This window comes from Rhinatrema bivittatum, chromosome 2 (genome assembly GCF_901001135.1).
Source record: "Rhinatrema bivittatum chromosome 2, aRhiBiv1.1, whole genome shotgun sequence".
Taxonomy (NCBI): domain Eukaryota; kingdom Metazoa; phylum Chordata; class Amphibia; order Gymnophiona; family Rhinatrematidae; genus Rhinatrema; species Rhinatrema bivittatum.
In genome coordinates, this window is record NC_042616.1 from 44912850 (window position 1) to 44928146 (window position 15297).

The 15297-nt window shown below is 42.4% G+C and overlaps 2 protein-coding genes across 7 annotated transcripts in view; both read left to right on the top strand.

Moving 5' to 3' along the window:
- LOC115085954 (oocyte zinc finger protein XlCOF6-like) overlaps nucleotides 1–12473 on the top strand; it is a 34836-nt gene extending 22363 nt beyond the window's left edge. For 3 of the 4 annotated variants that reach the window (XM_029592518.1, XM_029592520.1, XM_029592521.1), the window contains exon 4: nucleotides 6245–9136. In XM_029592518.1, coding sequence (XP_029448378.1) covers nucleotides 6245–8505 — 2261 coding nt within the window. In that variant the 3' untranslated portion in view covers nucleotides 8506–9136. Of the gene's footprint in view, nucleotides 1–6244 lie in introns of all 4 variants that reach the window. The other variant, XM_029592519.1, reaches the window with a different exon arrangement.
- The window catches only part of LOC115085947 (oocyte zinc finger protein XlCOF6-like), a 1095473-nt gene that overhangs the window by 811907 nt on the left and 268269 nt on the right, over nucleotides 1–15297 (top strand). The window lies entirely within an intron of this gene.

The window sequence follows — 15297 nt, forward strand, 5'->3', positions numbered from 1 at the left end:
CGTTCCCATATGGGATGAATACATTCCCCAGCCCACCACATATGAATAAAAGTCCCAACCTCCTCACAACCTCTCCAACATTTATCAGATTTGAGTAGGGACATCTTACATAGTCTGGCCGGCGTATAACATCTTGTAGCCATTCTCCACAATGGAAGAAGCTATCGAGGCTTTACTAAGTTGAATATAGATCCTAGACCAGGCTTCGCCCTCCATTACATAGGGTAAATCAGCTTGCCATTGCTTAAGAAAATGAGCTTGGGTATGAGATGGGATATTAAGAATCTGGTAAATCTTTGATATTAACTTATATGTTGTGGAGGGTGCAGAACAAAATTCCTCAAATTGTGTTTTCCCTGCTCGCATCCCATCTGCAAAGCTCAGACCTTTATAGAAATGAATCACTTGCTGATACGACAAGCTATCTTTGGGAGTAAGACCGCAATTACTACAGATAGTTGAAAAGGGGATGAATGAATCCCCACTCCAAATATGTTCTATATGAGTCAACCCCAAAGCTTTCCAAGCTGCGAAGGAGCGTCTAGGCAACCCAGGGGAGAATGTCCTATTGTGGAAGAGATTAGTGAGATGGAAGTATTCTCTTTTACCCACAAGGCTCCCCTTCCATCTGTCCCAAATCTGCAAAGTCATCCTAGTGGTCGGCAACATACCAGAGCAATCTCTCCATGTTTTGCGGGGTTGCCAAGGAGTGGCACTTAAGGGCATATCCCCCATCTGATGTTGTTCCATTAAAGCCCAGTGTTTAGGTTCCTGTACATTATGCCATACTACCAATGGCCTCCATTGAGAAGCTACGTAATACCAAGTAAGGTTGGGAACGCTTTGTCCTCCCATTGATTTGGCTAGATAGAGTACTTTTCTGCTAACCCGTGGTGGTCTACGCTTCCAGATGAAGCTAAATATTTTACGTTGCCAACGCTGTAGGGTATGCGGGGGGATCATAATTGGTATGGATTGAAACAAATATAGAAATCTCGGAAGCACATTCATTTTTACTGTGGCTATACGGCCCAACCATGATAATGAGAAACCATTCCATATATCCAAATCTCTATATACTCTCTGTATTAGCGGTTGGAAATTTAACTGAAAGAGTTCACTAGGTTGGTTGGAGAAGTACACACCTAGATATTTGATCTTATGACTGGCCCATTTAAAGGGGTGACCCAGCTTCAATGTATCAACAGTAGTTTTGGGGCAGGTAAGGTTAAGTATCTCAGATTTCTCCCAGTTTACCTTGAAACCAGAGGCTTCACTGAATCGTTGAAGCTCCTGTTCTATCCCTGTCAATGAAGTGTTGGGGTTTTGGATTGTGAACATAATATCATCGGCAAACATGCAAAGTTTGTACATGTCTGTTCCTATCCCGAACCCCTGTATCAATTTATTCTGGCGAATATTGATAGCTAGAGGTTCCAGGAAAAGGGCAAAAAGGGCCGGGGAAAGAGGGCAACCCTGACGGGTTCCCCTCTCTACCTGAAAAGATCTAGAGTATCCACCGTTTATCTTTAAGCATGCCTTAGGCTTATCGTAAAGCTTAGAGAGCCAATTACAAAATTCCGATCCAAACCCCAACTTAGCTAAGACACCAAACAAGAACGGCCAGTGGACCATGTCGAATGCCTTTTCGGCATCGATAGAGAGAAATAGAGCCTCATCCTCCCCAGACCGAGCCAACCACATCAGGTTCAGCAGCTTGCGCACATTATCTCCGGCAAGCCTCCCTGGTATGAAACCTGCCTGATCTTGGTGGATGAGCTGCGGAATGAATTTATTGAGCCGTCCTGCCAGTAGTTTGGCCAATATTTTCAAATCCAAATTTATCAGGGAAATTGGCCGATATGACCCACAAAGAGTTGGATCCCGGCCCGGCTTTGGTAAGATGGTGATACCTGCCATGTTAGCATCCCCCGATAGGCAACCTTCTACCCTCAGTGAGTTATAAACTTTTTGTAGGTGGGCTACTATATATGGACCAAATTGTTTATAAAAATGAGCCGTTAGCCCATCAGGCCCCAGGGATTTTCCCACCTTAAGGGACTTAATAGTGAATAAGATCTCCGGAGTGGTAATCTCCGCTTCTAGCTCCATTCTTGCCTCCTCGTTTAAGGTAGGAACAACGAGATTATCTAAATAGGCATTGACTTTAGTTTGTGAAACGGCACTATTAGAACTATATAATGAAGCATAAAAGTCAAGAAATCTATTTCGAATATCCGTATTATTAGTGAGAATTTGATCTCCATTCCCCTTAATTTTGGCGATATTGTTTTGTTATTGTACCTTTTTTAACCTGTGAGCTAGGACTTTCCCGGCCCTATTCCCCCCCTCAAAGTAGACCTGTTTGGACATCTGCAGGCAATGCGCCATTTTAGAAGATTCCAGCCTGAGAAGATCTTCCCTTGCCCGGTTCAGTTGAGTGAGTGTCCGAGGATTCCCTGTAGCCTGATGACTTCGGGCTAGGGCAGTTATAGAGTCCCGCAAGTCCCGTATCTCCCTGTTGTTCTTTTTTTTTTATATAAGCTCCCCTAGATATAAGAATCCCTCGAAAGTAGGCCTTGAAAGCCTCCCATACTATTGGGGAAGCCACCTCTCCTGTATCATTTCTGGAAAAAAAATCCTGAATCTGGGAGATTAGTTGCTGGTTGAAATCTTTATCAGTTAGTAAAGACTCGTTCAGTCTCCAAAAGCGTAGACCAGTATCATAACTATCTAACTGCATTTCTAGACTAATTAGAGCATGGTCCGACCAGGCTAAGGGTACAATATCTGCCCCTATTATCTGGTTAAAAAGCCCTTTATCAGACAAGAAATAGTCTATCCGTGAGTAGGATTTATGGGCCGCTGAATAGTAAGTATATGTTCTAGTGTGCAGAAACTTCACCCTCCAGACATCCAGTAATTGCCATGTATCCACCAGTCCCTGTAATTTACGCCTGTGCATAAATGGGGTCGATACATACCCCTTTGAGGCGTCCAGCTGCGGTGACCTTACTAGGTTAAAATCACCCCCGAGCAGTAGCTGACCAGAACTCTGTGTTAATATTAAATTGGATATTTGATCGTAAAAAGCCCCTTGTTCTTTGTTAGGAGCATAGATATTCAGGAGTGTATACGCCTTACCATCTATAAGGATCCCCAGGAGCAAATATCTTCCGCCCGGGTCTTTAATACATTTTGTACATTCATAAATGAATTGTGAGGAAAACAGAATTCCCACTCCTGTATATTTAGCGCCTTTAGTGCATGGGGTATAATATCAGTTAAGGTAGGACCTGGATTTCATGAGGTGTTCATAACGGGCCTTCAGGTGAGTTTCCTGTGTGAAAACAATGTCCAATTTTTGAATGGCCAATTCTTTAAAGAATAGACGTCGTTTGAAGGGAGAATTCAGCCCCTTAACGTTTATAGATCCAATTCGTATGGGAGCCATTATAGACTACTAAATTTGAAAGCCTCCCCAACCATAAGAAAGCCAATGTGCGTGGAAGACCCAGCTGAAATATCTAAATGAGGGCTCAGCCAGATGGAGGCATACCGCCCACTAATAGATCGCATCCTTGCGATACCCAGCATTGGTCGATGACCCTGATATTCCCCCATCCCCCCTCCCCCATCCCTGATAGGTCTGCCTAAACCTCCATGCAGACCCATGCTCCTACTTTGCTGGAGGAAGAATATAGCATCCAAAACACCCCCTCCATCCCAACATGAAACCTACTAACCACCCTTATCAAACCTCATTTTGAACCTTTTAGTCTAATGAACATCCTCGTAAAAGCAAATAAACCATTACATGACAGTGAACTAGAAGTAAGTATAAAGTAAACCGCTAGGCCCTGCACGCGCCCTGCTGCGCTCCATCCATGGAAGAGAATTAATGGAATAAAGTCAGGTGCCTTCCGCGGCTCTGGTTGAAGTATCTGAATTCCGTTTGAGCCTGCTGTTATGGGCTCCGACTCTTTGCCAGCGAGGGTGCTGGTCCTTGAGACTGTTCTTTCTTGGTTCGGGGCTCGCTCTAGCCGCCGGCTTAAACCCCCTGTCTTTCAAGATGGCCGCCGCCTCGTGGACGGAGCTGATCTGGAGAGATATGCCGCCCCAGGAGAAGGTGAGCCCGAACGGATGCATCCACTGATACTTAACGTTTTTTGAGCACAAAAATTGAGTGACTTCCCTGAGCTCTATGCGATTTTGCAGCGTCACCTGTGACAGATCAGCAGACACAGAAACCTCCTGATTCTCCCAGGCCCACCGCTGCTGTTTCCTGGCTGCGTTTGCGATAAGTTCTTTTTGTGAGAAGTCATGAAAGCTGTCAACAATATCGCGATTAACATTCGCCCTAGTGGGCCTCAAGACCCGATGCGCTCGGTCAATTTTAATAAGTGGTAAGTTAGAGTCAGCTGTACCCCCTTCTGGAGTGAGTAGGAATTGGCAAAAGCGGCGTATGGTATGTCCACAGTCTGCATTGGCCTCTGATTCATGAAAGCCGCGGAAGCGGAGATTTCCTCTCCGTGCCCGATTTTCCAGATCTGCTAGCTCTGTTTTCGTCCTGCAACTCTTGTAAATTTTCCTGGATGCCTTTAGCTATCTCCGCTTGTCCCTCCATACGGTTATCCAGCTCATCTACTCGAATACCAATAGTAGAGATTTCCTCCAGAAAGTCCTCCAGCATGCCATGAATTTCTTTTTTGTAGCTCTTTAAGTCTTGCCGGATCGCACAGAACCAATTCCGAAAGTCTGCCCGAGTCTGTGCCTCCCCCGCATTAATATTGAAGTCATCATCGTCTGCTCCCGTTCCGCCATCATGGCTGGGCTCCTCGTGGCCGCTTTCACCCTGTGTTGCGCCCTCGGCTAATTTATGGTACGCAAAATGCTGGAAGTCCACGGATTTCTTTTTCCCAGCCATCTATATATGTTTGCAAAGCTAATTCGCTCACTTCAGTTATGCAAGAGGTGTTCTAAGTAGGTGATATATAATATTTAGATCGCGGGTGGAGGAGAGCTCAAGAGCTATGCTGCCATCAGCTAAGATGACATCACTTCCTCCCTCAGCCCCTACCTTTAAAACCCTGCCAATCTATTTTTCTTTGGATTATTACTTGCATGTCCTCCGTAACAGAACTAAAGTTACGCGGCAAGGGAGCTTGGCGCGCACCTGTGCACATAAATATTTACGTGAAAATTTGAAGTTGAAATCCAGGAATGCCCATGCCCTACCCCTTTTTCAGAACTTTTTATTTGTGCGCATAGCGGGAGATAAGCACGTATGCAGGTGCCTCTTAAAATCTGCTCAGCGCACGCCAGCCCAACTTATTCACGTATCTCCCTGTTTTGGCATGCACCGGGCTTTTAAAATTCACCTAAAGTAAGGGAACCGGAAGTGCATTAGCAGCTCTCCTGATTACTTTCCCAGATCCTATCAAATGGTTAGAGGGTTTGTGCTAGAGCCTGGAGTCCGCTAGTGGGGAATTCTCCCCATCATTAACAAGGTAATTTTATGAAGGTTTTTACCTGGTTAAATACAGATTTTCTTGGGTTAAAGTCTTTTTTTTTTTTAATTGTCCACCCTGCACGCAGCTAAAAGTGCAATCATTGTTTCACAACACAAGTACTTACATACCCAAGTACTTACATGCATAATGTGCTGAGGATTTGCAAGGGTGGGGCCAGGTCAGGGAGGCAACAGTGTGTGTAGTTTTGCATTTTACCCTTGTAAGTTGGCTTTTGAAAACTGCTACAATATATATACCATTGAATTTTCAATAGATTTTACCCACATTAAGTGCTCTTAATGCAGGTACATGGGCTTTTGAAATTTACTAGGATAGTATGTTACATTTACATGTGTTAACTCCTTTGAAAATTCACCCGTATGTGCATTGTTTTGAATGAAAAAGGCATGAATAGAAAAACCAGGTCCAAATCTCTGCAGGCACTTTTTTCTGAGTTAGTTTTCAAAGGGAACCTTGGAGGGTGCAGGAAATAAATATTGTCAAATAAAGATTTTTCCTTTGAAAATTAGTACAAAACCAAAGCCCACAGATAAACGTACTCATAGACTTTGCATCAAAACATTGTTCTGAAAATTGCCCTATTATTGAAAATTCTTTATTCCTTGCTGAATCTGTCTTTCAGGTACATCAGATCCTCTCACTTCTCTGGAAACTCTTACTCTGTGTCTATAGCAGATATACTAATACCCAGTGTTTATTTTTTTATCTAGAAAATAAAGAATCTATAAAGAGTAATGCAAAGACACATCACAGGGAGCTTGGTGAAAATTTGAAAGTGAAAAGGATGTTAGAGGAAAGAGATGATACTTCTTCGTGTTCTGACTGGGGAAGAAATTTCAGAAATCAATACAACTCAGAAAATAAGTCAAATAATTCTACTCTGTTTGAGCAAAATGTCAGTAATATCTCTCACACAGGGGAAGAGCAGACAATTTACTCAGCAGAATCAAGATGTTTATGTGATATATGTGGGATATTCCTCAGCGAAGCTGTAACTCTGAAATCATATCAGAGCTCTAATACGGAAGAGAGAACATCTACAAATACAGATTATGAGAAAACTTTCAGTCCGAAGGGAGAATTACAGAGAAAAAAGAAAATACACACAGTAGAGAGGCTTTTTACCTCTTCTGAATCTGGCAAATGTTGCAGTAGAAAAGGAGATGAATTCCAATCCCTTAAAAGTTATGATGGAAAGAGAAATGTTTTATTTAATAAATATGCTTTATGTCTTTTTCAAAAGGCTGACCTGACAACGCATCAGAAAATCCACATAGATGAAAGGCAAACCTGTTCAGAAACACTAACCCATGACAAACCATATTCGTGTTCTGAGTGTGGTAAAAGCTTCAAAGATAAAAGTTATTTCACAGAGTACAAGAAAACCCACACTAGTGAGACACCTTCATGTTCAAAATATGGTAAAAGCTGCAATGATAAATTGCATCTTGCAGCACACCAGAAAATCCTCAGTAATGAGCAACCATTTTCATGTTCTGAATGTGGTAAAAGCTTCACCAATAAATGGAATCTCTCAACCCACCTGAAAAGACACACTGGAGATAAACCATTTTTCTGTTCTGAGTGTGGTAAAAACTTCAAAGATAAATGGAATCTCAAAATACACCAGAACATCCACACAGGAGAAAAGCCATTTTCATGTTCTGAGTGTGGTAAAAGCTTCAACGCTAAAGGGAGTCTCGCATTACACCAGAACATCCACACTGGTGAAAAACCATTTTCATGTTCTCAGTGTGGTAAAAGTTTCAACCGTAAAGGGCATCTCACTTCACATGAGAAAATCCACACTAGTGAGAAACCATTTTCATGTTCTCAGTGTGGAAAAAGCTTCAGATGTAAGAAAAGTCTTGCAGCCCACCAGAAAATCCACACAGATGCAAAACCATTTTTATGTTCTGAGTGTGGAAAAAGCTTCAGCCGTAAGATAAGCCTTACAACACACCAGAATTTCCATAGGGGGGAAAGACCATTTACATGTACTGAGTGTGGTAAAGGATTTACAGGAAAGGCATCATTCCTGAGACACCAGAAAATCCACATTAATGAGAGACCATTTTCTTGTTCTGAATGTGATAAAAGCTTCAAAGAGAGATGGCGTCTCTCAGCACATCTAAATATCCATACTGGTGAGAAACCATTTTCATGTTCTGCATGTGGTAAAAGCTTTAGGATGAAATTTGATCTCATACTGCATCAGAAAACCCACAGTAGTGAAATACCATGTTTATGTACTGAATGTGGTAAAAGCTTCAAGGATAAATTCTGCCTCAGATTACATCAGAAAATCCACAGAGGTGAGAGACCATTTTTATGTCATGAATGTGGTAAATGCTTTAGGCATAAGGTGACTCTCACAAGACATAAGAAAACACATACAGATGAGAGACCATTTTCATGTACAGAATGTGGTAAAAGTTTCAAGTTGAAGGTAACCCTCACAACACACCAAAAAATTCACATTGCTGGAAAACCTTTTTCATGTTCTGAGTGTGGTAAAAGCTTCAAGCAAAAGATAAACTTAACAAACCACCAGAAAATCCACAAGTTTGAGGGGCAAAATCAATTTTCATGTTCTATTTGTGGTAAAAGCTTCATCCTGAAACAGCGTCTCACAGCTCACCAAAAAATTCACACTGATGAAAAATCATTTTCATGCCCTGTGTGTGGTAAAAGCTTCAGGCAGAAGATAGGTCTCACGATCCACCAGCAAATCCACACAGGTGAGAAACCATTTTCGTGTTCTGAGTGCGGTAAAAGTTTCAGGTATAAGAAAAATTTTATATATCACCAGACAATCCACTCTAGTGAGAAGCCCTTTTCATGTTCTGTATGTGAGAAAAGCTTCAGGCATAAGGAAAGGCTCAAAGCACACCTGAATCTTCACACTGGTAAGAAACATTTTCATGTACTGGCTGTGATAAAAGCTTCATGCAGAAGCATACTCTTGTAGTTCATCAGAGAAGTCACACTGGTGAGAGGTGATGCTTATGTTCTAAATGTGATAAAAGCTTCCTCTATTATATAGACCCTTCAGAAATTCCAGACTGGAATTTTGAGTGTAGAAAAGATTCAGTCGAAAAGTGACTGTCACAGCACACCAGAAAATTCATACTGATGAGAGACCTTTTTCATCTTTCTTGAATGATGATAAAAAAATTAAACCTCACAACCCACCAGAATATCCACACTGGTGAGCAAACATTTTCATGCTTTCAGTGTAGTCAAAGCTTCATGGATAAAATGCATCTCAGAGCACAGCAGAAAACTCACACTGGTGATAGAAGAGAATAGCTGAGTAAATTTCTCTTGCCATTGTAGCTAAGTACCTTCATATTTTGACCTCGTTGTACAACATCTTGGCCAAATGTCAGCAAGTTGAATGCTACTATTGAAGTATGAAAATAAGAAAAAAAAAAGCATTCTTTATGTATTTTCAGCAGAATGCTTGCAAATCTACATGCACAAAGTTACATTTGTTTACTATGGAAGGATGAGTGGAGGAAGAGGAATTCTGGACCACACCCATGTGCATAAATCTGCTTTGAAAATTCTGCCTCAGGTTTGTAGGGGGAAAAAAGTACTTGCAGACTTTTAGTCCATGCGAGCTATTTGAGCATTCTCCTCTTAAATTACTAAAATAAATATTTTCAGATTTTTAGGAAATAGGTGAAAATGTAACTCTTTGGTATGGTTTGTGATTCCTCCAGTTGATTTGATATGAACCTCTTGTTTTATTGATAGCCTGTCATTCTTTATATCAAAATGTACTGTTAAATTTTGTATTGATTTTTTTGAGTATTCTTTTGCTTGATTTTGAATATTAATTATGTTTAAGTAAGAAGGTTTTAGTGTGGTAAACTCAATTATGAATTGATATTTACTCAGCATAAAACACAGAGAGAAAATATTAGCAAAGACACTGAAGCTGATATTGAAAAGTGCTTTAAAAGCATGGAGTAAGATTCAAACTGGCAATAAATACAGCTTTGGAATCATAAAGTGCCCAAGAAAGGCCTAAACCAGTTGGATGTATGAACAAGAAAGCTCCTCCTTAGTCACAAGCAAGGTCCCTAATATCCCACAGCTGTGTGAATGGCTACAAAATCCAGCTCTTATCCCATAATTTAATTTAATATTATTTAAAAAATATTTGGCAGTCCCAATGGAATTGCCATAGAAAACTAAGAATAAGCCTAGTCAGGGAGGTGGTGGTTGGTCATTTTGTGCATTTTAAACTCCTCCCACTTTCATTGGCTGATTCCTCATACCCTTCCTGATTGAACCATCAGGAGCAGTGTATTACATTGGCCCTTCCTTATGTAGGTACCAGATGGAGTTCCACTTATTTATTTGATGCTGGAGAAGTTAGCAGAGCAATAGACAGCCCTTCATGACTTGTCTCTAGAAATTAAGATAGGTGTGGATCAGTCCTGGGCAATATGATTGGCTGCACATGACACACAAGGTGTGAGTCCTGAAGTCCTCCTAGGATGCCATGCAAAGTTTCATTTCCACAAGAACCACACTAGGTGAGGTTATCACCAAAGTCCGTATCCTGGAGGAGACATTAGAGTGTTTCTGGCCGGAACAGGGACTGAAACCAGAGGCTGCTATTTGTGGACTTCTTGCAGCAGCAAGTGCAGGATAGGCTCAAACCCTGCACCCAACTGGATAGGTACTTGCATGGTAGCCATGCTGTGTGATCACATGTGAAAGGGGTATTACTCTCCAGTCCAACAGTCTAATATACTGGAAGGAATTGCTGGTGGCTAGGATGTGTGAAAGGAAGTTCATGGAGGAGAAGTCCATTAACGGCTATTAATCAAGTTTACTTAGGGAATAGCCACTGCTATTAATTGCATCAGTAGCATGGGATCTTCTTAGTGTTTGGGTAATTGCCAGGTTCTTGTGGCCTGGTTTGCCTTCTGTTGGAAACAGGATGCTGGGCTTGATGGACCTTTGGTCTGACCCAGCATGGCAATTCCTTATGTTCTTATGAAGCAACAGAAGCACAGGAGAATTGGTGATGCAGTACAGGAAAGAGTGGATAACCACAGTGTACTGTCAGCAAGGCCAGTGTAATAAGGTTTGCTTAGAAGAGCAAACAGTTTTACTTGCAGGTATGTACACATTTTTTGTACACAAACTTTAATGCCATTACAGTAAGGAGTTTTGTGGTAAAAAAAATGTTTAAAACTGTGCTTTGCATGTAAATCCTAAGCTAAGGAAGGCATTAACTGTTAATTGTGTGAGTTAAAAACTGTGCACTGAATTTCCGAACATAGTTTTACCATACATCTTATTACATTTGGTCCAGTATGAGCAGCATCCTTTCAGCCACTACTTGCTCTCTCACTATAATCCACCATATCCTCTTTATAGCCATTGCAGAATAGGCTCTCTTGGCACACAACTTAGCAACAGCAATTGACAGCAGAGATTACTCTCCCCCACACAGGAGGCGCCAACACAAACTTCAGTTTCACACTCTCTCATAGAACCCATTCAGGACATGTCCAAAGATCCATTGGCATATTGGGCACACAGGTCTGCAGTCTGGCCACATCTAAGGTGGAGCAATATTTTCTTTCCTGCCCACCAACCAGTGTGTCATGTGAATGGGGTATTCCCAGTGGCAGTGGACATTGTGAGTAATGTACCCTTTAAGCTGTGTGCATGCAATGCTGCACTTAGCTTTTATCCCTCACCCCCACCCCTGCGCAGGAAGACCAGCAAGGCCATGGTGGAGCTGATCCCATCACGGCTCAAAGAAAAGAATTCTCCTTCCTGTGCATAATTTAAACATTTTGTGCATAATTTGGACTAGCAACCCAGTAGGCCATGAGTGAAGCCCATCCTTCTTGCACCGAAAATTGGAGTGGCCCAGTAGGCCATGAGCAGATCCCATCTTGCTCATGGTGAATATTGGAGAGGCAGATAGGTCGCGAAACGAATCCCATCCCACTTGTGGCCGATGATCTGAAGCCTGGTGGCCACAAGTGAAGCCCATCCTGCTCACAGTCAAATATATAGGAAAGGCCTGGTGATGATGAGCAGAACCCTTCCCATTCATGGCCAAAACACAAAAGAGAGGCCTGGAATTGCTGCAGGTTGAGCTCTTCCCATCTGCAGCTGTGAGGCAGCCTATGAGCCTACTGTGAGAGAGAGAGAGGAAGGGTGCAGATTTTGTGTCTGAGAGAGAAAGACACCATGTGTGAGGTAGTGTGTATGTGAGCAAGAGATTGGGAGCCAGTGTGCATGAATGATTGTATGTGAGAGAGAAGTTGGGTATGGTGTGTGTATATGAGAGGGAGTTTGTGCAAGAAAGAGCTTGTGTGAAGGAGGTGAGTCTGTGAGGGGGTGTGTATGTGAGAGGTACAGAGGGAGCCTGTGTGTGGGTGTGTGAGAGAGAGAGAGGGAGACTGTGAGAGATAATGGAGAGCAGAGGAATTGAGACCTGAGAGGGCAGAGTGAAAGGGGTCTGGTCACAGGAATAGGACGAAAGGATGTTAGGGACGCTCTTACAGTGTATTTCTAGGGGAATTCTGCTTAAAATATTTAAAACTCTGCATTTTTTAGTAATAACTTCTGTATTACATTTTACATTAATTATTCAAAGACTGTGATTTATATTGTGTTATTTTGACCAATATAAAATATGCAGAATTTAAAATTTTTGTGCAGAGAATTTTTAATGTTTATGTGCAGAATTATAAAATTTTGTGCACAGAATTCCCTCAGGAGTAAAAGAAGAAACTCCCATAACTCTGGGTGCTGCTTCTCCTTCCTTCCCATGCAGCCCCAGAAGAAGCTGCACAGGCAGGAAGGAAGAGGGGGGGGCATCTGCTCACATGCAGAAGAGGGTAAATATACACAAAGGGGTAGATTTTCAGACGAGCGCGAACAGCCTACTTTTGTTTGCGCTCCAGGCGCAAACAAAAGTACGCTGGATTTTAGTAGATATGCGCGTAGTCGCGCGTATCGGCTAAAATCCTGGATCGGCGCGCGCAAGGCTATCGATTTCGTATAGCCTGCGCGCGCCGAGCCGCGCAGCCTACCCCCGTTCCCTCCTAGGCCGCTCCGAAATCGGAGCGGCCTAGAAGGGAACTTTCCTTTGCCCTCCCCTCACCTTCCCCTCCCTTCCCCTACCTAACCCACCCGCCCGGCCCTGTCTAAACCCCCATCCTACCTTTGTCGGGGGATTTACGCCTCCCAGAGGGAGGCGTAAATCCCCGCGCGCCAGCGGGCCTCCTGCGCGCCGGGCCGCGACCTGGGGGCGGGTACGGAGGGCGCGGCCACGCCCCCGGGCCGTAGCCACGCCCCCGTACCCGCCCCCAAAACGCTGCCGACACGCCCCCGCAATGCCGCGCGCTCCGGCCCCGCCCCCGACACGCCTCCCGACACGCCCACTCCGAAAACCCCGGGACTTACGCGAGTCCCGGGGTTCTGCGCGCGCCGGTGAGCCTATGTAAAATAGGCTCACCGGCGCGCAGGGCCCTGCTCGCGTAAATCCGCCCGGTTTTGGGCGGATTTACGCGAGCAGGGCTCTGAAAATCCGCCCCAAAGGGTAAATAACTACAACTCTCTATCCACTTGTCATAGAATTACACACAATATAGAGAGCCCAACAATAATATATGAAATATATCAAATTTATTTAAAGATATCACACAGATATACCTATATAGACAATAAAACTAAGCTAGCACACACACACATTCATACCCACAAGTTAAAAAATATGTTGTATTGAGATACAGTATATAACTCTTGTTATGTTACCAATTGAGTTTACAAATACTTATACAATTTCAATTGAGAATTAATAAATAACTACAAACTTTAAATTGGAATTATGTGCTATTTGTGTCCGACAAAAGCAGATGCAATAGGTGTTCATTAGTTGTTATAGGTTTCAGCGAAATAGGGTTGATACGTATCTTTGAAGTGTAACAGTTATAAGATAATGTATGTCTCTTTCAGTTGTGTGATTAATTGTTTATATGTGCTTTTCAGTGTGGCAATACACTTGTAAGTGTATACTTACATCAGTCCCTGAGGAAGCCCCAAATGATAGGGGTGAAACGAAGAGATCTTGCATCTGCTTTTGTCGGACACAAATAGCACATAATTCCAATTTAAAGTTTGTAGTTATTTATTAATTCTCAATTGAAATTGTATAAGTATTTGTAAACTCAATTTGTAACATAACAAGAGTTATATACTGTATCTCAATACAACATATTTTTTAACTTGTGGGTATGAATGTGTGTGTGTGCTAGCTTAGTTTTATTGTCTATATAGGTATATCTGTGTGATATCTTTAAATAAATTTGATATATTTCATATATTATTGTTGGGCTCACATGCAGAAGAGGGGCAGCTTTTGTGTCAGGGCAGACTCCATCTTGTGGCAGCTGAGGAGTCTCGGTAGCAGGCCCGCAGTGGTTCCCATCCTGTGATATCCTGTGAAGGGGAGGCCCAGAGGCAAGAGGGAGGCTGAGGCCCTATAGAGTGTATGTTTTTGTGTGTGTGAGAGAGTGAGTTGAGAGACTGTGTGTGAGAGCATGTGAGAGTGAAAGCCTCTGTGTGTGTGAGAGAAGATAGCATGTGTGAGAGAATATATATACGTTAAAGTGTGAGAGTGAGAGCTTTTGCATGTGAAACAGCATGTGAGAGTGAGAGCCTTTTTTTGTGTGAGTGAGACTGCATATGTGAGCGAGAGAGCCAGTATGTATGTATGAAACAGAGTTTATGGGAGTGAGAGTCTGTGTGTGGGAGAGAGAAACAGCATGTTGGAGCCTTTGTGTGTGAGACAGCATGTGAGAGTAAGAAGCCTGTGTATGAGACATGAGAGAGAGATGTGACAGTGAGAGCATGTGAGACTGGGACCCTCTGTGTGTGTATGTGTGAGAGAGAGACAGCATTTGAGAATGAGAGCCTGAGTGTGTGTTTGATGGAGGAAGAGAAGAAGAAAGGTGGAGAGAGAAGAAACGGAAAGAAAAAAAAAGACCCTGTAAAAAGAATTGGGAAAGGACTGAGAAAGGGAATGTGGGGGAAAAAAAGCCTGGGACTATCCGATTAGAAAAATAAGATCAGACCATAAAGGTAAAAAAAAAAAGATTTTGAATTTTTAGTGATTGGCAATTGTTATCTTTGGGATTGTGCATTACATACAGTGGTCCCTTGACTTACGAACTCAATTGGTTCCAGAGGGCTGGTTGTAACTCAAGTTGGTTGTAAGTCAAGATTAATTTTTCCATAGGAAATAATGGAAATACCCATAATGCATCCCGAACCTCCCAAAAGCACCCCTTACCTAACCATTTCTATAATAAAAAATGGTTGTATAATATCTGTAATAACCAGAAACACCAATAATTTCCTAGTGTACTCACCAAAAGGTTATAAAATGTGCTTAGCCTACCAGAAACAACAATTTCACCTCCTCCACCAGTTCCCGCATAGATTATCTACCTGGGTAACATCAAGAGAACATTGCACAAATCTCATCTTTGGGTGAGTTTCCTCACTCTGCAGATAATCAAATCTTTACAAGAGTGCACTGTTCTGTTTGTACGCCACACTCTGCATGTCAAAGTGGCATTATTTATTTATTTTATTTATTATTTTTAAATACCGACATTTGATCTCAATCAAGATCTCACACCGATTTACATTCAGGTACTATAGGTATTTCCCTATCCCCAGAGGGCTTACAATCTAAGTTTTGTACCTGGGC